The following is a 25,617-nucleotide window of genomic DNA, read 5'->3' on the forward strand; positions in this document are numbered from 1 at the left end:
GTCTTCAGTTCACAGAGCCAGGGGGAAAACTGAAGGGACATAATATGGCTCACAGTTTTGTCTCTCAGTGCAAGGTCATAGGTCACTTTTCTGTTCACTCAAATTTGAAGCCAACGATTTGTTAGGTTTAGGGGTAAGAATCAACATTAGTACCGATTTGACTTTATAGAGGCCAAATTTTTAATTGAGATCTTGTTGATAGAAAAATTTTGGTGAAATCCTTCTGAAAAAAAATCTCCATCTCAGCTTTTATCCACAGGATCCATAGTATTGATCCTTGCATGGGAACACAGCCATCTCAACTGAGATACATTTGAATGTTTTATTTGTATGATGAAGTTGTTTTTCATCAGTTCTGACCAGTGGAGAGCAGGCGGGAGTCTATTTCAAATTCACAGCAAAAGAACATTGATATACTATAACGTGCCTATGGCTAATTTTCAGCATTGGTTTTGATTCATCTTGGCCATCTTTTTCCCTGCTACATGCTTAACTCTCTTCACTGACACTTCTATTCTGGCTCTCGGCCATTTCACACTGGGCAGGAACCACGTAATCGTGTGTGTGACCTTACTTGCTGGTGCATATATTAGCACCAGAGGGAGTTAACCATACTGACGGGTAAATCAAACAATGAACTGGAAGTGGCAGAAAACTGTAAAGAACAGCAGAGCTGGGTGTTGGTTAGCGATATTATTAGTCAAATCAGTGTTAATATCTAAATTGTGGCCTTAAATCAGCTCTAGGCTAGTCCTTCCCTTAAACTGTCAAGGAATTTGAAGGCCTGGGGAAACTTGGTATTTCTATCAGTTTTAACAGAATTTTATTCATTAAGTTAAGAAAAATGGGGCAGAATTCTTTATTTACTTAGTTTAAATCATTGCCCATTCTGTGTTTAGCAAATGGTTGTGAGAATTAACTTTTTTTTTTCCACAGAGGACCATTGTTTCTTAACTCATTATTCTTTTACACTGGTGAGTCTGGTGAGCAGGATGACTTAAGGACTAACGGTAAAAAAGCAGTAGCAAAGAGCCTAAAAAAGACAATGAGTGTGACACAGGTGGGACAGAGGATCCATGGGAAGTAAGCTTTTCGAAGCGGAAGAAAAAGCCAGATGTTACACAAAAACACACTTTACAATACAATTCATATCAGGACTGCTACCGCTGGCCTCAGTGCATAACAATGGTGCATAGTCCACTGATTTTTTTTCTTACTTAGAGACATGACAAGGTTGTTGTCTGTCTCCATTTCTTTTTATTGCTGTTGAGCACTTTGCTGTTGCTTTATGGTTCAAGGACAGAATCTGCAGTATAGTCTGGTAGAAAATCTACATGTGTATGAACCTAAGGGAGGTCTTCCATATCTGTATGTTACCTGTACTAACAAAAATAAACTTCTCAATGCCAGTATCTATCTCTGAAATCATAAAACACAGATGTGTAGTAAAACAGAAACACACGGAAATCAGTATAAATAAGAATGCATCACTGCAGAGGTGAATAATAAACAAGTAGTTAGTCAGAAGCTACAGGTTTCAGGGGAAGTGTGGGAGAAGAGCATCACCTGTCCTCCTTTGGGCTGGTACTTGATATTCTCCGTGGAGCCGATCTTGGACTTGATGTTCTTGAAGTCAGGCAGTGGCTGGTTGATAATGCGAAGCTGCTTGGGTGTGGTTGCAGGCGACTTGGGTGGGGTGCGGACCACGGCCACCTTCCTCTCCTGGGAAATCAAGCTGAGGGAGCGAGGGGTTCCGGGGGTCCTCGAAGATGATGAGTAGCTGGGAGGGGTCCCTGGGGTGATCGCTGTGGAGCCAGGAGTGCGGGGAGTGGAGTGGCCACTGCGAGCCGAACGGGAACGCACTGATTCTGTTACTGGTTGGAAGAAGTATAAAGGGTTAAAGCTGGAGCTGAAGGTAAAGATGTGCTCTGTTTTAAAGGCTTATCACTGCTAATGTCATACAAACAATAACATATGTTTTATAATAAGAACTCTGCAATATGGATGTTTTGCCTTAAACTGAAGAATAGACTATTTCAGGTACCCTATTTAAGTCTTTTATCCAGATTCATTGAGGTACCAGTTTATGAAGTACACCTGTACAACAATACATTCTTGCTATAACACTGACAGAGGTAGAGAAAATCCCTTCTACCTGTCATACTTGGGGCCCGTCCTGTCCTATGCTCTGCCCTCATCTCAGTGCGAAACGCTACAGACGACAAAAGAGGAAAAGGTTTAAGATTTAGCTACAACAAAGAAGAACAAAAGGGGAGATTTGGGGGCTTGTTAGTAGTCAGATTCCATATGCATTCATCTGGATTTGTACTAAAGCAAGTTATATTTTGATAAAACATCACAGTGAGACACACAGTTCCACGGAGATGGTGAAGAGAATGAGATGAACAGAAAAACACAAGCTTCATCTGATTAGTGCAGAATGAAGCAAAATACAGCAAGAAGCAAGATACATTACATATTGGTTTAGTCTAAACATAACATAAAATCCCAGGAGTGTGTTTTTAGCTTTTCAGAAAGCTCTTGATATTAATGTTCATTTAATTCATCATTTATTACCTGGGTAAAATATTTGGTTTTGAAAGGTTACACTGGTTGTATCAGTGTTCTGTTAGAGGTTGTTAAGCATTTACTGTTGGTTTTAGGCTACCTAATGCCACCTGAACACTGATACTGAGTTCATTAGAGGATCTGCAGCCTACATGTGGGTCTGCGGGGAGCAGTGGAGCCAGAGCTGGTGATGGAGGTGGAACTCTCCTCATGGTCATGGTACCCACGGCGACTCAGAATGGAGGCATGCCGTGGCAGAGAAGACCTCTTGTCTGGGCTCCGTGATCCACCATCCTGTTGACACACACACATACCAGAGACAAGCAGGAATTATCAGGCCAGTGTGGCTGTGATTTATGTTTAGTAGAAAGTGAAAAAAAAACAGGTTTAGGTGCACAATATTACAAAATGAAAGTCATTTTAAAAGAAATCCTGTTTATGTTCTTTCCAGAACTCCTACAGCTGCAGCACCGCTCTACCATCCACCTACCTGCGCTGTGAGTCTCTGTAATACTGGGGAGCCTTGAGGCCCTGCTGAGGATGGGCGAGGTCTATCTAATGAGGCAGTCACTCTGGATATGGAGGTGGGGATCTTTGTTAGTGGCAAACGATGGGCATGGCACTGAGATGGTACAATGATGGGGCCCGTAGGGTGAGAGGCATGGCACCAAAATACAAGACAGAGGGTGACAAAAGAGTGGTGAAAATAACAGTGTTTCAACATGCATTATCAAAAGATCTGATGTATCCTGTGTAGGATGAGGAATGAGATATTACATCAGATCTAAAATGGCCATTCATGCACATTCATTGTGAATATGAAAGTAAGAAACTGAAAAAAATACTCAACCATTAAAATGCCAAACAAAAAAACAAAAAACCCCCAAAAGAATCTGCAGAATACCGTTCATCATGCCCATGCAAGATTTCAAGTTACAGTGCAGACTATATTAACTGATGTATTGGAAGACTGTAAATAGAGTGTGTGAATCAAAAGTGAAATTTAATGTGGGCTCAAAGTGACAGAATACATTTACAGTACGCTGTATTGACATGACATTTAAGAAATGCAGAGACTGTGTTATTTAGACACAATAACTGTCATTACCATGGTGGAGGAGTAAAATGGAGTCACGACCGCAGCCACTGGAGAAATGTCACAGGGTGATTCAACACCCACTCAGTATAAAAACAAAAAAACAAAAAAAAACCCCACTCTAAATGGATCTGTCTCATCCAGTTGTGCAAAAAAAAAAAAAAAAACATTAAACAAGGCAACAAAAGCAAACATTTTACATAAAGCAAAAGCAACCAACATAAACAGTTTCTTTCATTAAATATGAAGAAGAAGTGGTGTTAATACAGAAATGCAATGCACTGTTTTTCATGCAGAGAGAAGGGGGGCAGTGCTGGCTTACACTGTATGTAATGTGTTTATTTGTATAGAAGATTACGCTGCTCTGGAGGTCACAAGAGAAAAATACATAAGAGCTTTTTAATGAATCTTTATTCTAGAGATGATTATTCTGCCTAATTATTGCTGTGCGTGTTGTTTCAGTGTATGTACTAATGATACACTAGGCAACGTGTGCATTAGCAGATCCATAGTGGTAGAAATAAGTAAAGCTTTGAAATCCGCCACATCAAAAACCATGAGAGAGACAGCAGATCTAATGCTGGCAAGTCGGTTTTCTGGTGACTGAGCTGTCAGCCAGAGCTGTTTAGGAGAAAGTTTGAGGCTCTTTCTTCAGTGTCAGTTTGCCCTGATTGATTTTCATTTCTGACACAAACCCAACTGGTGATGCCAGTAAAGCTTTGATGTGGTATTTCTCCAGGAGCTTCCGGTTCCAGACGTTATGCCATCGTTGGGCTGGTGGAGTACACTTACCGATGCTCTGTCACGAGACTGTCTTGCAACACTGAGAGGCTGACGACTGTCTGGAAGGGACTCTGAGGGGCAGAGAAAGAAACAGAATTTCAGGAAAATCAAAATTCTCAGACAGAATACATGTGTTGACTTTCATACATGGGAGCAGAAGAAGAGAAAGACTTTGAAATGTCCCCCTTTGAAGATTATCATTATATTTTTTTCCTTGTCAGGATATGTATAATATAAATATAAAAATACAAACATCCAACTTTGTAATCCAAAAATTTGGCATTCTAAGCTATATAACAAATCAAGTGTTCTGTTGCCCCCTTGAGGGCTCGGTTCTCCAAAGATTTGGCAAGATATCACACACAGTGGGGGATATTGTATTATGTAAGACATCCTGGAAAATAGTCTAATTGGGGCAATGCAGCAGTTTACTGAGCTTTCATCATCAGTGGCATAGAACTAAGTCATCAGGGACAGAGCGACATTACAGAGCCTTTACATTATCAGGACCATAGAACAAAACCATGGAATAGTAGTTGCCTGGCAACCACAAGTGTGCTTGTGGTGGAGTGGATATGTAATTCTTAAAAAGACCCGAGAGGTCAGAGAGAGACAGAGTTTGTTTTTTGCTGATCCTTTTATGACCAAATAAACCCTGCCCATGACCATCAGAGAAAGCTTCAAAAGATTTGAAACAGTAAAATGATTAGCATATTAGTGTTGACCACCAACAGGATGCAGTTAAAGAATAATTTAACAGTAGATGAAGAATTGTAGCTGTGTCCAGAGTCACTTCTTATTCACTATACTGTATAGTGCACTACATTTACAGTTCACCATTTTATTTGAGGGTCTGAATTCTAAATGTGCAAATGTAGCCACCATACAGTGGCCTACAAAATCCTGCATTGGAATGAAAAAAGTCCACGGAGTCCATGGCATGCACTATTTTCTGCTAACAATCCCACAGTGCAATGTTCCCCATTTTATAGATGAGAAAATTATTATTAAGTAGCTCTACAGCTGACAGTGGTTACACAAAATGATAATGACTAGTAATTATTAGGGTTTAGTGAATGAGTGAACAAGAACATGATTTTGGACGCAGCACTTGTTTTTGTTGACCTTGCTGTTGTGATGTATGAGTGCACCCTGAAATCTCTTTTAGCTGTGGTTACAAACAGATGACGCAACACATCTGAGCGCGCACATAAATAAATGTTCATGTTAAGCTTCAATGAACAGAGAGAGCGAAAGAAAGCAAAAACCAACAAAACAAAACAAAAATGACAAATGAAGCCAAATGAAACACGTGTGGCAGTCATTTTTTATTGTGATCAAAGACAAAGAAACCCACATGACAAAAACAAACCACCGCAAATGATAAAAAAAAACAAAATGAATGCTAAAACCAAATGGAAGTTGACAGTGAAAGTAAAATATAGTGGGAACTGGTCTTGCGGTGACTGTCCTGCAGAAAACACCAGCTGTGTGACAGATCAAGGCAAAGTGTCACCTGTGGGTCTCCTTCTGGGGCAAGAGTGGTGCTGGGTGGGGCGGGTCTCACGGAAGCCTGATTTCATGACACTCCTCTTGGACGGGGATTGACTTTGAGTCTCCATTTTTTTGGTAAGCTCGGTCTTCCTTATCACAGCTACATTATCGGTGGAAACAGGACCATTAACAAAAGCAGAGAGACACGAATAAGCTGAAATAGACGCTGAAATGCAGTAAAAATAAAATCCCCTGATTCACGTTTCCAGTTTGAACTATTCTAAAAACAGCTAACTCAATTCACTGTGTGAGCTATTAAGACTGATTTTTTTTTTGACACAAACAGTTGTATAGATAAGAAATAAACCACAACCAATCAAAAGGACAACAAAAAGACAAGAACCTTTTTTCTTCTTGACTTCCTCTCTGGGGATATAGACAGGCTCTTTGCGGACAGGTCTGCGTTCTGGTGTGGAGATTCGACCTCTAGTCCGACCTGCCTTGGCATTTGGTTTGACCGGCTTCTCCTGCTTCTCTGGCTTCTTCTGTTGTGTCTGCTTGTTTGAGACCACGCCAGGCTTTTTGACCGGGCTGGGCACCTTGGGCAAAGGCTCAATCTGCTCTGTGACCATACTCTTATCATCATCTGCAGTTTGACAAAACAAAACATGAAAAACATAAAACAGTATCCAAGCTGTTTATATGAAGCAGAAGACGGAAGAAATGGGAACAATAATATTCAGGAGTAAACCACCAAAGAGATCTCACCTTGTGTGTCAACCCAGGAGCTGTCCAGGATGGAGTCGTCCATTGTGGTCTCATCTCTATCGTAACTTTCTGTCAGTCCTTCTGTTTCTACCGTTCGAGCCTCCTTCTCGGGGGAGGCAGGGGTCTCAGGAACATCACCCACCTCCTCTAGACTGGCAGCCTCCATGTCTGCTTCTTGGGCCAGCTCCACAGATTCCTCCTCTTCCTCCTCTTCCTCTTTCTGGGCTGCGACACAAAGGACTTCAGCCTCAGGTGGAGCTGAGAAACGAACGCTGTGTCCTGGCTCCTCTGCTTCATCGATGGTCTGGACCACAGTGATGAAATCGTCTTCAACTGTCACCACTGATTCAATGGCGGCACGGGTCTCTGGGATCTCCTTTATTACCGCTGCCCCAGCTCCTGCCCCTTCTTTCTCCAACATGTCTTCCTCACCTCCCTCTTCCTCCTCCTCAGCCTCCACAGGTTTCTGAGCTTCCTTCTCAGCAGGTGTCAAGGCTGCTTTTTCCTCTGGTTGTCTTACTATGTCTTCAGGCTTGTCTGCAACCTTTTTGTCCATCTCAGCCACTTCCTCTCTCTCTTCCTTCTCTTTCAGTTCCCTCTCTATCTTTTCTTTCTCTTCTTTCACTTTTAATTCATTTTCTATCTTTTCTTTCTCTTCTTTCTCTTTTAATTCCTTTTCTATCTTTTCTTTCTCCTCTTTCTCTTTTAATTCCTTTTCTATCTTTTCTTTCTCCTCTTTCTCTTTTAATTCCTTTTCTATCTTTTCTTTCTCTTCCTTCTCTTGTAGTTCTCTCTCTCTCTTTTCTTTCTCTTCCTTCGCTTTTAGTTCTCTCTCCCTCTTTTCTTTCTCTTCCTTCTCTTTTAGTTCCCTCTCTATTTTTTCCTTCTCTTCCTTCTCTCTCAACTCCCTCTCTATTCTTTCTTTTTCCTCTCTTTCCATCTTTTCTTTCTCCTCTTGCTCCAACCTTTCTCTCTCCTCTCTTTCTTTCCTCTCTCTCTCCTCTTTCTCTTTCTTCTCTTGCTCTAATTTCTCTTTCATCTCCTGCTCTTTCTGTTCTTTCTCCTTCCTTTCTTTTTCCTCCCTCAGTATCCTCTCTGCCTCTTCTTTCTCTCTTTCTTCTTTCTCTCTCCTTTCCTTCTCTTCTCGCTCTTTCATTTCCTTTTCTTTCTTTTCTGCCTCTTCCCTCAATTTCTTCTCTGCCTCTTCTTTCTCCTCTTTCATTTTCTTCTCAGCTGCTTCCCTCTCTTGCTCTTCTTTCATTTTTCTCTCTAATTCCTCTTTCACTTTCTCCTCTTTGTTTACTCCTAACACTGGTGAAGCTGCTCTTTTTGGGGAGCCGTAAACCTCTCTTTGTTTAAGCTTGGAAGGTGAGAGCACTGGGGAGAGCAGCTTGTCATCATCGATGTTGCTCTCCACAGACGAAGCGGGTGATGTTTTGACAGGCCTGGCAATTCGGTCCTTGGCCACGCCGGTCAGCTGGTACACATCTTCAGCATCCACCTCTTCATAGGCCTCCTGGTGGACCAGCTTCACCTTTTCCCGAAGCTCTTGTAGCTCTCGTTCCTCCTCCAAACTGAGAGGCCTGTCCTCCATCTCCAATTTGCGGATCTGCCTCTCGTAGTCCGCAATCTCGGTTTCTGACGCTGAGCCTTCCCCACTGGCTTGTCGCTCAGTCTCACTCCCTGACCTCCCACCTTCTTCTAGAGTCACAGTGACCGTTGGTGTCACAAAGGACTCACTTGGCAGAGCAGGTTGTTTCTCCTGCTCACTTTCAGATTTAGTCAGCTGACCATCTGCAATCTCTTTGTCTTTTTCTTCAGCAGAATCTTTTCTCTCTACCTGCTTCTGGTCTTCCTCTTCAGTGGCTTCAGCAGCTCCTGATGGCTGGCTCTTGTCCTCCACAGATGTATCTCTGACGGCTAATTTCCTTGCCTGCTCAGCCACTTTCTCCTCCAGCACAGAGGGGGTAAAGACCTGTGCAGAGGTGTCTGTAGGACTAAACACATCTGCAGGGGATGGCATGGGCCCTGAATATTCACTGAACACACAATAGCCCATTTCTTCCAGTTGGCTCTCACTTTTTCTGGCCCCAGGACTCTGTTCCCCTGAAACTAGGCTAGCCAGTGGGTCATCTGTGAAGGCAGGGACATCACCTTGAACTGACTTTCTCCGTATAATTTCTGGGTCAGTGTTTTCTGATGCCAGCCTGGAACGGGTACCAGCAAGGTCCAGCATCTCAGGCAAGTCCTGCGCCATCACTGTGCCATTTTTATAGGCGCTCTTAGCAGGCTGGGGTGATTCAGGCGATGCTGGTTCAGGGCTGGATTTCGAAACTGGTTCAGTGGTCCTTGGAGGAGATGAGGAATCTGAAGTGATGGAAGCTGCAGTTTCCAGGATCAGGGGAGGGAAGGAAGGAGGCTTATCCACAGAGGGCGTAGTGACTGGGAGGTAGTCCGCTGACTCATCTAGACTTCCACTAGTGTATGACATGATATCTGTGGCCAGTGGGGAGAAGTTCCTAGGTCTGCCTTGGCCACTCTGATCCATTGCTCCAATGGTGATGTTTAGAGAGTAACTCCTCTGCTCTAAGGCCAGTTTACCTGGAGAAAGCCTGCATTCATTGCTCCTGTCAGGAACTGTGAACACTCCCGTGTCTTCTGCAGTACTTTTCTGCAGTACCTCAGATTTATCCTGGGCTTCAGCTAGTGTGCTATAACTGATCTCCTGAGACCTGGAATCAGTTGTACTCTTCTCTTCACCAGCTCTGCTCAGTTCATAATAACCCTCACCCTTACACTGTGGAGCCTCATCAGCCTCTGTGGCTGAGGTTTCAAAATACGCTGACATGCCAGATCTGTCTCTTGCGTCTCTCACTGAATCTCCTCCTTGAACTCTAACTCCCATTGAAGAGAAGTCACAAGGCGCACCAATGCTGCTGAACTCGACCACCTCCACTGACGGCTGCTTCTCTGACACTGTGATTGGCTCACCGTACATAGGCTGAAGTGTGAGAGATCTGGCAGATTCTTTGGCTTGGTTTTGAACATTCTGAGGTACAAAGGACGGCATGTCCATGGTGGGGCTCTCTGGTACAACTCGTTCACCAGCAAAGAACCCTTGGATCTGGGGCTCAAAAAACTCCTCTGGGCGTTTCTCCGATCCAATGCTGTCTGGGCTCATGGACCCACTGCCCTGCTTGTCTGAGTCCATCTTCAAAGCTGAAACGACATCTGTAAGTTGGCTGTTTTGATCAACACAGAAGAGTACTGCTTTGGCATGCTGTGAGTGAGATATAATATTAAGGCAGGGACTGGGAAAGCCGTTATCACAGAAACAGGCAAAGCTGTCCTCAGAAACTTACAGCACAATGATACGGCCATCACTGAAGAAGTACGGTGAGATTATGGGGTCCACCACGTCACAGATGGATGAGAATATGGCATGGTATGTGACGGAACCGGCATGAGGAAACTGTGATGCTGATTTATGGGAAACAAGCAATAACAGATGGGATGGATATCCATGCGACTCTTCAAAACATCAGATACAAAAAAGAAATAGCATTTCTGTCATTCTTTTGAAGTGCAATAAAATGCTTTGAGAATTTGACCAGATAGAATTTGTTAGTGCTCACATAGTTTTGGCGACATCAAAACAGGGTCTTAATACTGACTTTCAAATGCCTATTACATAATTTAAGGAAGATTAGCACAAATACAGAAGAACTTTGCTGGTGAATGACAGACAAATGCTGCGCGCTGTCACCAGCTAAGAGTGGCAAAAATAAAAACGAAAAGAAGACACAGATGATTTTTGAATTTTGCTGATAAAAGTAATGCATTTGATGAGATATGGTTCTATATGGTTCTAACTGCAACACACTGAACATGAGACAGCCAACACAAAATCCCCTACAAATTCTGTACACAGAATTATGATAATAATGTGAGTGATCCACGTTTAGTAAGAATGGTTCATGGTTACAAAAAGTGCGCAGCACTGGCATACCAGCACCAAGCCACGTGTAGACGTTATGCAAAACCTGTAAGCTTATAGCGGTAAAAAATAAATTAATAAATAAATGAAAGCACTACCACGTTCAGCAACACTTCATCATACCAATACGAAAATGCCCGGCCCCAAAGACCACAACAAGAAAAAGAAAAATGCAAGCGCAAATATTAACACATAATAAAACCAGGTTAAGTTAAAAGAATGTGACTCTTTTCACCAACAAGCCTGTGTTGCCTTGCAGCCGCAGCAGAGCGCAGAGAGGATTACTAGCCATTCCACCTGAGTTATAATGCTTATGTTATATGCTTATGGGTTCCCTTTGACACATCTGGTGTTCTTATACAGTGGACAACGCAGTAACATGCCGGCAGGGAGAGCAGAGAGCAGGACACACCTGTCTCAGGGCTCTCCTCACCCTCTGCTTCCTCCTCCTCTCTGTCCATAGAGCTTTCTGCAGCAGCACTAACTGCTTCAGCCAGCTCCAGGTCTAGGTCCTGAGCCTCGTCTATGGCCTCTGCCTGCTCTAAGGGCTCAGCTTGGGGGCTGTCCAGCTCGGGCTCTTCCCCACTCCATTGCTGCTCATCAAGAGCTGCCTCCGACTCTGCTGCCTCTGCACTCTCCTCCTCCTCCTCCTCCTCCTCCTCTTCCACCTCCTCCTCGTATTCAGCTGTAAGAGCCTCCGTGGTCTCTTCTTCTCAAAAACAGGGTGAGAGGGGGACACATTAAGACTACAGGCAACACAGACTTGGGTTATATGAGAACACAACTTATGACGGGACACTTTCAGCTCTGGGAAAGGATGACCTGAAGTGCTTGTCTGTTCACACATAAAGGTACATTACACATACAGTAAAGAGTACGTGAGTGGTGTTTCATTCTGTTTATATACTTTTCTACTTTAGGTGTTTAGTGTTCCCAGTATGTAAGAAATTACATATGTTGTTGCTCAATATCTGTCTTTTTGTCTTATCAGTTTTGAAAAAAAAAGATAATTTTCATTTCTCTCCTTCTCCTTCACAAGCTATGCTTGACTCGACTTGCAACCCAGACTGACCTAACTTCATTGCTGACTGAGGTTGTTTAAGGAAAATGGAAAGTATAAATGAAGCAGCAACACTTCATGGACTAATACTGCACTATTGTAGAAGCACTTCTGGGTCTTTAGAAAAGGCGACTGAAATGCTACTGTCTGGTGCAGTATAAAACAGAGTGCCTCAGATTCCCAACATAGCACTGACCGGATTGTTAACTATGTAATGGTCAATGTGGAGACGTGAAACGTGTAATGTTTGGAGTTCCTGCGCAGATTAAGAATATTCTGTTCAGCAGCTTTGCAGTGTAGTGCTGCTGCATTTGAAATAGATGTTGGTAAAGCAACCACTAGATTTTTTTTTCGTCAACAGTGACGATGAGGGGTTGAGGGATGGTGGAGGAATAAGCCAGAATCAGTCCTCATAAACACTATTTATGCATTATTCAGTTTCACAGTCAGTGGCATCTGCATTACATATATTCTTTGTCATGTGCTTAATGAACAAATACATACATTTATAAGGATAGATAGTTATAGACATATATATTTATGTTGACTGTGTTAGTCTGTCAAAGACATGCTGCTGTGGAGAGAAGTATGGGGGGGTTAAGTTCTACGCGCACTGGGTAAAGGCGGAGGTATAAATGAAGTTGTCTGAACTCGTCTGCTGATGAAGCTATCGGAGTTATTTTGTTGATAAAGGACTGAGACAGAAAGAACTGAGAGAAGGCCAAGTCGTGTACTTGTGTAGCCTAAGTGGAAACACACTGAGGACCTAGGTTCTGGGTATATTTGGGCAAACAATTTTGAAAAGAAATATTATTTATAGTGTACTTCTAAAGACAATAAAATAATAAATATATTTAGTTTAGAAGGTTGTATGTGGGTGTATGTGCTGATGAGTGTGTGGAGCTGAAAGTTGTCCTTGTTGGCACGATGTGAGTGTAAAAGTAGTTAAGGATGAGTATAGAGGGTCTGACACGGTGCAGCATAATTAAAGGAATGAGGAGTCGTCTTGAGGCATGAACCAAAACAACTCTGGGAGATGACTGGTAGAGAAGTTTGTGCATAAGAGGTCAACAGTCATGCAGGGTATCTGAGACATTTATAAAAGCCATTTGGGCTTTGAATCATGTCCCAAAAGTCAACCCTGTGGGCCATGTGGTCTTACTGATGAGAACTTTAGTGTATTATGTCCACTGGCTGAACCGCAACAAAACGTTCTACTTTAGAGACATCACTTCTATGTGTTGGACTTAACAGCATGGCAACCACAGGTAGCAATAGCTTTGGGCGAAAAAAAAAAAAGAATATGAGTGTTAAACAAATATGAAATTGCTCAAATTTTGAGCAGACAAACATCACAAGGACACACACACACACAGACGGACGAAGAGACGAACTGACGGACGGAGAGACGGAAGGACGGAAGGAGGGAGGGATGAAGGGAGGAGGTCAAATCACAGAAGAAGAAGAGGAAATTGGTGTTAAAAAGAGAAAGGAGAGAAAGAAAGAGAGCGGAGATGGAGGGGGAAATGGCAAAGAGGAACCATGCGTGGTTCACCTTCAATCTGTCTAAAGGCCACGGCCTGCCCTGTGGGGCGAGAGCCCGAGTGCGTCCACTCTGGGCTGAACAATGGGTGCTCATAGTACTCCTCGTCGGAGTGGTAGGGGTCGTCCTCGGGCACGGAAACTGAGATGGAGGGGGCGAGGAACTTGCACCTCTCCCGAGAATTTTGGAAGCGGCGGAGAGGCCCCGCCTCCTCCTCATCCCCTACATCTATAAACAAGACAGACACAAGGAGAAGAACTGCAGGGAAATCTGGACACACAGACTGGAAGAGAGAGAGAGAGAGAGAGTGAGGAGGAAGAAAAAAGATAAAGGAAAAGAAAAAAGAAAATAATAAAAAAAGATGGAGAACACGCCAAAAAATGTCCACTTTAAAAGTGATTTAACATAATATTGAGTTTTTATAAACACTGATGAAAAGCCAGTTCAACTGGGCTCATTGAAATTTTGGTTAAAAAAAAAAAAATGGAAAAATTTTTGCACACTTATTCTTCAACTGTTTGAATGATTTTTGATCTTTTAAACACAAAATAGTCACAGTTTATAAAAATCAATTCAAAAACATACATTTGCTTTCTGCATTAAGGTTTCTTTTTGGCTTCTTAGCATCCTCTGATAAAAAATAAAAATAAAACATGGAAATATAATGTCTTAACTAATAAATCTTTTAGTGGAAAAATTGCAACAATTTAGATCTAAATTTTGATCTAAATCTGTTCAAGGATCAAGGATCAAGAATCCTTGATCCTAGATCAAGGATCCTGTTTATTATATTTTTTATTATACTTTGCAGCTGAGATTTGCTGCTATCTGTGTTGCTATTTGAAGGTAAGATTCTTTACTTGACTGAATGGAAGGTCACACTGAAATAAATAGTTCAACTGGAGTCTGCTTGAACATCTATGAAAATACAAAAGATTACCAATTTTCTTTACTTGATAAAACCTTCAGCGATATTTTAAGATGGACATTTTTTGCAGTGAAAAGGAAGATAAAGCTTGAGGAGAGAAAAATAATAAGAAAAGACAAATCTAAAATAGGCAACAAAAACAGAGAGAGACACCAGAGAGGAGAATGCAAGAAGAAGACCAGGCTTGATTGAGAATAAGAGAAACATAGCACACACAGGACACTGACAAGTAGACAATGATAAACAACTCAAGGGTGACCAAGCTCTGGGGGCCAGCCATACTCTGAGACCAACAAAATGAGTCTACTGCCTTGCCTGATAATGGTGTCAATACAAACTGCTTCACATATGAATAATTAAACCCTAATAACAAAAACATACAACACAAACAGTAATTAAACACTTATAAGAACTATTATAATACTAATACAGAAGTAGTTGCAGTAGTGACAAAATCAGTAGCGTGTGTTTTGCCATTGCTGCTACACAAAGCTTTGTATCTATATAAACCTCTATATCCAAACAGCTGTCCAGTCAGATAATAATTCTTCTAATTATAAACACTTGGGGGAAAAAAAAAGACCGTGTAACTCAAATACCACCACCACCACCACCTCTGGGGGCCTGAGATGACCAAGCCCTTCAGTACCTACTTGTTATGTACCACGTCCACTTATACAACAACATACAGATAACTAAACCTCGTTTTCACTCTGTCTGGTTAAGAATAAAGAACACTGTCACCTGAGAATGTAGCAAGTAACCTCTTTGAACTAAAATCAGTCCTTACTTCTTCTACTGTACAAAAGACAAAACAAACCATCTGTATTTAGTGCATGGCTGGCCCACCTACAGACTCTCCTCATTACATTCCAGTTACTGCAGACTGAGCAGACATAAAGACAAAGGCCAAGCACAAAGCAGACAGAAGTTTTAGTTACAGTATACAACCATTTCTTGCAGGCAGCTGCACAAAAGTCTTTGCATATCTTAAACTAAAATTTGGCAGTCAAAGATAAGGAAATAAATTGCATCACAGTGCTAACAGGCGAAATGAAAGATGGAGCAAATTCTGTTAAGGTTTTTTCAACCATATCTGAGCATGGCATTCATAATCTTGTAATGTCAAAAGCTCAGCTAACACATTTACATGTGCTATTATGGCCTACCTAACTTAGGCTAACTAGCTCACCAATATGATTCAGTTTTTGTCTCTAGGTTTCAGAAAATCCTTTGGCTTTAGATTGAGGGCAACTCTGTTTTCAAGTTACATCATGGAGCCACAGCCAAACACATACAAATAGACTAACAGTAGACAATGACAAGAAAACACAAAACTATGATTCGACATGCAAAACCGAAGACATAAGTCAACTGAAAAAGACAAACAACAAGAAGTTGGAGGGTTACCTAAATTGGCTGTCATATTAGTGTGTGGGAAGACAGCAAGGTGTGGAGGTTAGAAAGGGAAATGGAGGAAGAGGATGAAAAAAAGAGCGCACTTGAAATAACGAGATGGTCATGCACGTGAGCCCTTATTTCATTTAAAGATAAATGGCGATGACGATGAAGATACAAATCGTATCTGTCCCAGGTGTACCATGAGAAGGAGGAAGGAGGATTTCAGAAGAAATGAATGTCTGAAAAATGGAAAACATGTTCCTGCTTTTAGCAATTCTGTTATGTAAAGGTTTCTTGAAGGGTTATCAATGTGTGGTTTGTCCCCTAGAGGTGTGGCATGCCCTGAGAGGGGGGAAACTGAAGAGTCCCCTGAGAGCCAGCCCACATCAGTACCCCAATGTGTTGGCAATCACAAACCTCCAGGAGCTACAGTCAGGGGAAAGAAGGAAACCACAGTCTCCTCCATTAGAGACATTGGCCCTACCTTGTTCCAGAGGACCAAAGTGCTCTGCAGCGGGTGAGGGGGGAGGAGAGGGAGGCAAATTGGTGGTGTCTTCAACTGCAAAACGGAGGTAGAGGGAAGGAAAGAGGACAAATGAATATGGTCACACGAATCACATACTGTAAAGGACTTTGAGCATCTGCTGCCAGAGATACCATTTTTTTATTCCATACATTCAAAACCTGGCAATAACATTACCCACAATGCAACTCAACTGCTGACAGTTTGGTCAGAGATTCAGGGGTGTTATGTTGGTGGCAGCTAATTTAGCCTTGAGCTGCCAGTTTCAAGCAGAGATGAGGAGTGGGCTACAAGTGACATCAACTGAGGAAATTCAGTTCATCAGATTTCACACAGCTCCCTCTGGAGCCAGACCACTGGTAGGAAGAAAGAGTGATTTCCACTGCAGCACTTACACAAGTGCTGCAAGTGTTTTTCTATGATCGTGTGGACAAAATTGTTGTGAGGACATTTTGACCAGTCCTCACAGCTTTAAAGGGGGTTGGGGTTAGGTATTTAGTCATGATTGCAGTTGGTGTGCTCACAAAAAAAGATAGTAAGACAATAATGTGTGTGTGTGTGGCTTACCTGATGGCAGCCTTTGAGTCTCCTGTTCTCCCTTCAGTACTGCCACTGCCTCTGCCGTCACTTCCTGCACAATCCGCGCTGACACTTGCTCTAGCACAGACAGTTATACAGGCGCACAACACACACACACATACACACAAGGTCAACCAACTTTAAGATGTGGCCTAAGTTGGAAAGTTGAAGGCATCCATTTGTTCTAAAGCCCAGGACTGGATTGAATAAGGATGCACTGAATCCCCAGCTGCTCCAGCACATCAGGACATTCTGGTTTTACTGGGTATCTTCCAGGTCTCTGTCTGTGAAATAACTGTGTGAGAATGTGAAGCAAGGTGTTGCTGGAAGATAACTTTAATGGTCAATATCGATGTTAACACATACTAAATTTAAAAAAAAAAAAAAAAAAAGATACCATCCATTTCACTGTACTGTATTTTTGCATCATGTCACTCAAAGCCTGAGACGAAAGCCGGTGACTGCAGGGATGCAAGGGCTGCTGGTGAAGACTCTGAATGTCACCATGGAAACCCAACATCCTTAAAAAAGCACAGACTGAAAATTAAACCTGGGCCAGAGGAGAGTGTAAAGTTTGAAATAAAAGGCATCTCGTTTCTTAAAATGTGTTCATTTTTTGCTATTTTGATCACGATAGAGGCATTAAGATATTTTATTTGCAAGGACAAGGATGTTTCTAAAAATGCTGGTTAGAAAATTGATTCTAATTATGGAGAGACAGAATAAAGAAATACCCACTCCGCAGCATCTCAACAATGAATCTGTGGGCTCTGCCTGAAAAGTTGGACATTGGGTTTATGTAGTCAAAATTGTTTACACTTTAATTAATAGGAAAACCCTTAAATCTCAGCTGAATCTAAACATATCATTTATCTTTTGAACAGTGTTTTTACATAGTGAACAATAATTTTGGTCCGATAATTTATATTGTCCAGGTGTTTACCTAATTGCTTTCTGGCTCAACTCAACTTGCATGGAGATGAATTTAGCGTGAGGTGAATTGGACTGTTTGAATGACTGCAGTTGACTATGAACAGCTAAAATGCTAAGATGCCTTTTACAATCCCCTTCTTTCTCTTTAATCTATTCAAGGTGGAGGATCTACCCCCTTTGAAGGTGACACTGAAACGCAATGACAGCTTGCAGATAAATAAAATTAAATATTGATACTCGTCTTTTGCAAGAAAATTGAAGTAATATTACATTTAAACTCTATGACAGTACTAGTGTCAACATTAAGAAAAAGGCTGTCAACACTATCTGACTGTGTGACTGGTGGGCTGCAGGTGATAAATGAGGACATTACCGTTGGAAAAGGCTCCAGCTGAAACTCTCTATGAGCAAACAGTAAGTGAATCTTAAAGGGAGAAGTGAATAATGATGTTTGCATGGCTTATGTAATGTATAAATACAGCTTTTTCAGCAATTTTGCCCCAAACCGGGAGCAAAACAGAGACTATTTCCTAAACTGGTCTAACAGTCTCTGCATTAAGGCTTACATCTCTCTGCTTTTATGTGTGAAAGAATCAGTTTAAATATTGTCTGAATGCAAGAGGTGCTGCACACTTCTAACCAAACCTGCTTTCATTTGCATAGTAACAGTGGTTATGTAGGATTGGGTGGCAGTGTGATGCTTTTACTGCTGCTGTTTCAGGACCTTTCTCTATCCAAAAACACCCACACACCAACAGAAACAAGCTGGCAGGCATATACACACATGCAATTACACACATACACACGCTTCTTCCGGGAACACTTAACACAGCCCACTCACCAACCCAAAGCAGCCATTTCCCATTTTCAGCAGCAAAGTGCAATAAACGTGTATCACTTATTCACTGCTTCCAGACAAAACTCTTTCTTCTAATACTGAAAAAAAAGGAGCTGAAATGCGCCAACGTAAAGCACAATCAATGGGTGTAACGTCAAACAGCTAAAAGCAGCCCCTAAAGCTGAGACATCGAGAAAAATAACCCTGCAGATTTGTGTGGTGGTTCCATTTTTGTAGTGAGACAACAGCTCCAAACCGAGCGCCTGAAGAAGATACGTTCCCTGCTTCAGTGCCAAGTCGTGTCCCCAAATGTTTTATTAGCTCACTGTTGATAAGATAAAGCTAGAGTTCAAAGATGAGTTTTGAGATTTTAGGATCAGTTTCAGTGTTTGTGCAATGGTGTCAATGACAAGTCTGAAAAGTTTCTAAAAGCAAGAAACGAATACATATAGAAGCTATTCTAAACACTACCATAGAATAGTGAAAGTAAAGCTTAATTATGCAGTTGAAACAAATCACATGACACCTGCTAACTAGTTGCAGCTGAGCCGGCAATGTATTAGGGGTGATGAACAAAGAAAGGTTCTGTCACTTAGGTAGGATTCATGATGAAAAGTGGCAACCACTGAAATTGCAGATAAATGATATATCTGGAAAAAAGAGAGAAAATGCTAACTGAGAACTGTAGTTTTCTTCTAAAGAGACAGAGTTCAAAGATATGCCTTTGGAGGATTAAAAAAATATAAAACATGCAATCTCTTTCAGACAGCTTAAAGTGATTTTCAAAAGCAATACTGAGGGCACTGACTTCAATGAAACGTTGTGGCTTGTTTACTCTTTCAAACAAATCCACAGCCATGCACATTCACAAAGCAACGGCACTGTAAAAAAAAAAAAAAAAAATGACCTTGTCACTTCCACAAAACTAGCTGGCAGTGATGAAAACAAGCCTGGTTTGGTTGTCTCAGCATTTCTGAGACAGACTGATGTCAAATGACATAGCCGCCTGCCTTTCATTGGCTTTGACAGCAGAATGAACCACATGCACAAATGGCTGCTTTGATACACAAAAGGGCTGCATCATATCTGTGGATCTACATCAATAATCAAAAGTCACATCATACGCACAAACACACAGACATTCCTCCCCAGTGAAGTAAAAGCAAGTATTACCTGGTTAGAAAGACTGACGCAGAGAACGCTCTCTCTCTGTCTCTCTGAGCAGAGACTACGACGAGTGAACGCATCACACAGCCAGACTGCAACACACACACATACCCTCACGTACACACACGGCACGACTGAGAGGGCACGGAGAGAGCAGGAGTGCCGTTTGGTATGACACCAGCCAGCACCCAAAATGTGTAAAGCAAGTGGTTGCCATGGCAACAGACTGCTGGTGGGCTACTGACTTCGGTCCATATGCAATTCAGATGCCAGCAACATGGCTGTTTTGGTCTCTGAGCCTCTGTGTCCACAGCCTCCAGGAAACAGGAAATGAAGGCTCGGATGCCGCTTGTCCTTATTACTTACATTTTTTGGATACATGACATAATTCAGATGACGTAACATTCATGTTATCAATCTAACAAAGCCCCATTTTTTTTTTTTTCCCCACTGAAATACAAATGTGATTTTACTTGACATTTTGCTAACAAAAATCACATAAAACTGAACTGAGTGGAAAATAATATATATATTGCTATGGATTTTTTTTTTTTACCAGTGAAGATACAACAAACCAGTTATTCTGTAGTATTTATATTAAAACAAAAGGTCAAATTAAATATGAATATCTCTGGTTTTATTGGATTGAGCTTCATCTGGTGATGAATTAGTAGCCTATAATTACAGATTTCTATCTCATAATTACGAGATGGAAACAACAAAGTCTTTATTATATAATGAGCGTGTAGTCCATTCTATCAAGTTGGTCACACTACATAATCCCATCAACGCTCTGAAAAGCTCAAATATATTAACTCTCCAGCAGTGGCACATGTTCCCTTGTGACAACCTTCAGTCTTGACAGTCGGTATTTACTGCACCAAGGACAGACATCTAGTTATAATGACAGTTGTCAGTTCACCTCCACCTCAAAGAGGAGTTTATCAATAGTTTGAAGAAACAGAGCATATGGGAGGGGAAACTGGTGCAGGCATACCTTTCAGTGGCGTGATCAGAGTGATGGATTGAGTACTGTCCCACATGACAGTATGTTCAGTATGTAGTATGTTGTGGCACTGAAAGACTCTAAGATGTGGCACATTCATATATTCATTCCTGTACTTGAATATCAGTACAGTCCAGTGGTTTTCCTGCTGTAAGATGAGGTGGACCTGTCAGCCACACTCACTTATTAGAAAGCTCTAATTGAACACATGATCGATATCCGTGACTGCAGCAGTTGCTCTACTGCCAAACATCCAAATGCTCCTCTGACCCTTTCTTGTCACCACCTTCTCAGATGTGACTGCTTTGACAAAACCCTTAATATTTACTAATTTATATAATTGTCTACAGCTTTTAGGAAGTATTATTTCCCAGGTGAAAAAAAGTTATATTTAGCCTTTGTAGCTTCAGATGGAGTTGTGCAAAGTATGATAACTTTTTGAAAAGTAAAAAAAAAACTCTGGGGGAGTGAAGTCATGAGCTCACCAGGCATCTATAGCCCACTCCTTGTCTCTGCTTGAGGATGGCAGCTCCAGGCTGCATTAACCGCTGGTAACACAAACATGCCCCATGAATCTCCGACTGAATTGTTGGTGGTTGGGTTGTACTATGGGTCACACAGACACCAGGTTTTAAGAAGGAAGAAGATTGTGTGTATTAAAAAGAAATATGTTTCTCATTTTGCTGTATCTACTTTGATCCTCTTTCCTCAAATTGCCAAGTGTTAAGTCCAACAATGTTATCAGTGGAGTATATATTTTTATACATAAAACATTTATGTATGACATGTATTATATTGCTTTTATGCTTATTTTATGCTTCACTGTTTTGTCAAAAAAATGAGCTCACATTTGCATATTGTCCTAAAGTGCCACATTTTACAAAAAAACACAAAATATTTTTTTTCAGCCATAAGTTTCATTGAATGTATCTCACAGATTCAGACATTTGCAAACTCTGGATTTCTATGTTTTTGTTTGTGTCCATACTTCACATCAAAGTTTCAATTGGGCAAATCTTCTCTCTACTGCAGCCACACATACTGATGTAGGCTGATGAGATGTAAGGACTTTAACAACAGAAAATCTTTTCCATGCTTCTTGACACTATGCCCAGTAACTTGCAACAGCTCAGCAACATAAACATCAGTCAATGCTACATCCCTAATATAAGACAAGGGCTTCCTCGATTAATGCAAGCCAACCACTCTCTCGAATAAGCTCAACAACCTTTTGCATTATTTCTGTTTCTATTAGCTCACTCAGTTTTTTTTTTTGGTCCTCTCTTCAGCTCTTTCTCTTGACCACTTCCAGTATGGCTGACTGGCTTTTTCAACTTCATTTCAAAGGAAAGTCAAGAGGGCAATTTCATGCTTCAGTAGTTCTTGTTGTGTCTGAAGAGCTTTTTACGGGGAGAGAAGGTTCACTGAGTGCCAGCATCAGCCCTTCTGTCACCCATCCTGCCCCACTTATCCCCCCCACCCTGCTCTGCTCTGGAGCAATGCTAATGTATGCCGACAAGACGCTGTGCACACAGCTTTGGTTACACAGCTGCAGCTTATGCAGATGATTAGAAAACATGTATTGATACACTGACTATTATGACAGATTACTGTCAGTAAAAGCTGGAGGACAGGAGCAGTTTCTCTTGATATGTGAGGCAACTTTCCTTTTGAAGGGACTAAATTTTGTCCACTTTATACTACGGTGCATCATTATTTGCCTCTGTTTTAGAATAATGTTAGCTTTGACTGAGAGTGGAGGTATTTGTTGGAAATCTGATCTCAGAGTCATCCTCTCACTTTTTCTACTCTCTGATGGATGATGCATTTGATGTAGGCTGGTAACATTTTTTTCAGAGCCTCTGAGGACAAGCTCTTGAGACAAATGATGCATTCAAAGGACAGTATATCAAATGTAAGCAAGTTGCTTTTGCTGATGAAGATGGGGACGAAAGCAAAGTTTTAAATCCCAGGCTACAACTTAGATCCTTGGCTCTCCCCTCTCTGTTGTTGACATCAGTTTCAAGCCATGACTTTGAAGTTGGAAGGAGGGTGTTTACTGCTCTCAAGTCTTTAATATGTGTTAATACTGAGCCAAAACTCATTTGATTTCTTTAAAGGAAATTAACCAGATTTTGTTTGCAGGACAAGTTCTTCACCTTGTCCTGTAGAATTTGGTGGAAAAAACATTTGTTGATATGCAAAGACATTAAAATATTATAGACCAAAAAATGGTCATAGCTTGACCTTAACTTAACTTGGTGGTACTAGACAGACTGTAAGAAATTTGCATACTAGAAGCGTTTGTTTGAGGTTATTGTTGCCAAAGGAGGTTCGACCACTTATTAAATCAAAGGGTTCACTTATTCTTTCCGCCTGCACTGTGAATGTTTAATGGATGTGTCCAATGAAGACATGAAAGAATGTACTTGTTATACAACTGCTATTCGTTCCATAGTCTTCATGAAAACCAGCCTGATTTGAGTGTTGTCTTGCTTTGTGTCAGTATGCGATTGTTCTGATCTGAGTCTTTCTTTTGTCTTAACTTATAAGCAGTAACTTGAAAAATCTTGAAACGAGTGAAGTGTTCTGAAAGTAAAAGTAATCATCTCACAATCATCTGCACTATTGTTTCCTGACTGAATGATACAAAATAACTAAAGATGAACATAGAGGCCATAAAAATGGTCAAATGGCAATGAGCAGCTACACTCAAAAATACTGTTATCAGCCTTCAAAACTAGTATCAGTTAAGTCCAAATAATGGGGAGATGGGAGGTTAACTGGGCTCTTGTCATCACATGCTTAAGGGCCTTGTCTGTGGCAAGTTACAGGCAAAAAGAACAAAAGCACTAGCAAATTGTAGGGGAGCCGTTACCATGGTTACACCATGGGTACATTATCATTCTTGTCTCCATGTTGTGAGTGAGGATGGGATGGGGGGCTAAGGGGTAGATATACAGATTTTATGTGTTAATTACAGCACCGCTAATAACTGTATGTGATTCCAGTGAGGACTCAGAGTATTGCAAGCCCACACGCAAGAAGAGACAGGACACAAACACATGTACACAAAAACACACACAAGCACATCACAACATATGCACACACATCACTGTCACACTCTTAAGCACACACACAGGCATGCACATGCAAGCGCACACTTGATGCATGAAAGGAGAACACATAAACACACACACACACACACACACACCTAAATGGAAAAAAGCAGACATGCTCTGGTATTGACTTTCCTTTCTGTTATCAAACTGCTAATCAGATTTGAAGTGATTCACACCATTTGCTTCAGAATCACGTAACTTATGGACAAACTCCTTTTTACCACCATCTCTTCTGCATCATCAAACAGAAAAGCAACAAAAAATGAGGTGAACAGAGACAATTTATCAAGCTACAGTGTGACTTTTACTCATGCTTGCATTTGGTTTTCAGAAAGAGTGCCCCTGCCATGTGCATCTCAACAATGCTTCTGATATAATGCTTCTGGATCAGATTCTTACTTAGTAAATCACGTTACCACAGATCTCACCTCCACTTCATTTCTATGTTTACATCTTTTCAAACTGACAGCAAAAATTGTCAATATTTTTCATTCTCCGTGATTCTATCACTGGGTGCCAACTGTCTTTTGGATTTGCATGTTTTACCCTGGTTTGATCCACACAGTTACAGTAATACTATACATTTACATGTCTGCATTTGCCTAACCGGGACGAACACACATCATATTTTCTCTTTTTGCTGATGTGCTGTAGTCAAATACAGCTCAGAGCACCTCCAACAATTAATCTTTAAAGCATGGTTCATTTGAAAATGAAAATGCATTTGGTCTCCATATTACATTTAATTAATAAAATAGCATTTCAACACTTAAAATAATTTTCTGTTATTAGATTAAAAAACTAATAACAATTGAAAAATTCGGTGTGGATCATGGAAGCCCATTACTGCCAGGAAAGTAAAACTCAGAGGATCGTCCCCAAGTAGTTATAATTAAGTCAAAATGTTGACTTTATGGGGTGACCTGATGGTCTCTTAACTGTCGTTTTGACGATGAAGGCATAAAATGGCCCTAAAATTGATTTTGAAAGTCAAAACTATGTGATGCTCTGTCAAAATTATTACGTTTTAAGTAAAAATTCATCTGAAATGGGCTTCCGTAGGATCTCTTTAAAATCCAGGCTCATTTACAATAAATCTATTTTCCCTAAAGCAACCTTCAGGTTTTGTAAATTTCCACCTCGTCTTCAGTGATTACAATATTATGCACCTACTGACCTCATTACATCCTGACATACAAATGCCAAGTGAGCCTCTGATGACAGGTAAATCAGAAAAATTGTAAGGACGTCTTACCTGCAGTTATAGCGTGGGCCCCAGTAAGCTCTCCATTGAAGCCATTCTCTCTAGCGGAGTAGGAGGCTGTGGCCATGTGGGCCCCGCCAGGCTGGCAGGTCCTGTATGCTGAGGAAGAGTAGCCATTGGCTCCATGGGTGCCAGCGGGCTCCTGCCCTCCTGATGGGTCCCACTGGGGGGCACCGTCTTCAGGCTGTCGACTGTCTGCCATGCTGGTGCTAGCTAGCAGCAGGGGAGGGTGGGCAAGGGATGGGGTCTCACCTTCTGGCTGAGAGACAAGAAGACGGAGGGGGAAACAGAGAAGGCGAGGCTTGGTCAAAACTCAGCATGTTAGTCTTATTAACTATAATGTTAGAACTGCTTCATGAACACTGTGCAGACCAGAGGAGGCTCTAGGACACGCTGCATCAGTCGCATTCACAAATCTCTTTTTGTCAGTAATTATCCCTGCTGCAGCTCCACTGAGCTTCACTGTCAACAATTCTGAAAACGCATCTGTGCTGGTGTGAGTTTGTGTGTAGGTGGTTGTGTGAAATACTGTCCTTGGATGTTGGCG

At 41.4% G+C, this 25,617-nt stretch overlaps 1 protein-coding gene across 1 annotated transcript in view; it reads right to left on the reverse strand.

Annotated features, from left to right (window-relative positions):
* map2 (microtubule-associated protein 2) overlaps positions 1–25,272 on the reverse strand; it is a 37,993-nt gene extending 12,721 nt beyond the window's left edge. Inside the window, exons 1-15 of the mRNA XM_041057937.1 lie at positions 25,062–25,272; positions 16,729–16,818; positions 16,123–16,197; positions 13,322–13,537; positions 11,119–11,415; positions 10,072–10,189; positions 7,995–9,951; positions 7,275–7,478; positions 6,710–7,184; positions 6,345–6,587; positions 5,964–6,101; positions 4,457–4,518; positions 2,721–2,862; positions 2,156–2,212; positions 1,567–1,874 (exon numbers count right to left, since the gene is read on the reverse strand). Of these exons, the coding sequence (XP_040913871.1) occupies positions 1,567–1,874; positions 2,156–2,212; positions 2,721–2,862; positions 4,457–4,518; positions 5,964–6,101; positions 6,345–6,587; positions 6,710–7,184; positions 7,275–7,478; positions 7,995–9,951; positions 10,072–10,189; positions 11,119–11,415; positions 13,322–13,537; positions 16,123–16,197; positions 16,729–16,818; positions 25,062–25,272 (4,593 nt within the window). The remainder of the gene's footprint in view (positions 1–1,566; positions 1,875–2,155; positions 2,213–2,720; positions 2,863–4,456; positions 4,519–5,963; positions 6,102–6,344; positions 6,588–6,709; positions 7,185–7,274; positions 7,479–7,994; positions 9,952–10,071; positions 10,190–11,118; positions 11,416–13,321; positions 13,538–16,122; positions 16,198–16,728; positions 16,819–25,061) is intronic.
* Positions 25,273–25,617: the final 345 nt, after the last annotated feature.

The sequence above is a fragment of the Toxotes jaculatrix genome, chromosome 15, assembly GCF_017976425.1.
Source record: "Toxotes jaculatrix isolate fToxJac2 chromosome 15, fToxJac2.pri, whole genome shotgun sequence".
Classification (NCBI taxonomy): Eukaryota; Metazoa; Chordata; class Actinopteri; family Toxotidae; genus Toxotes; species Toxotes jaculatrix.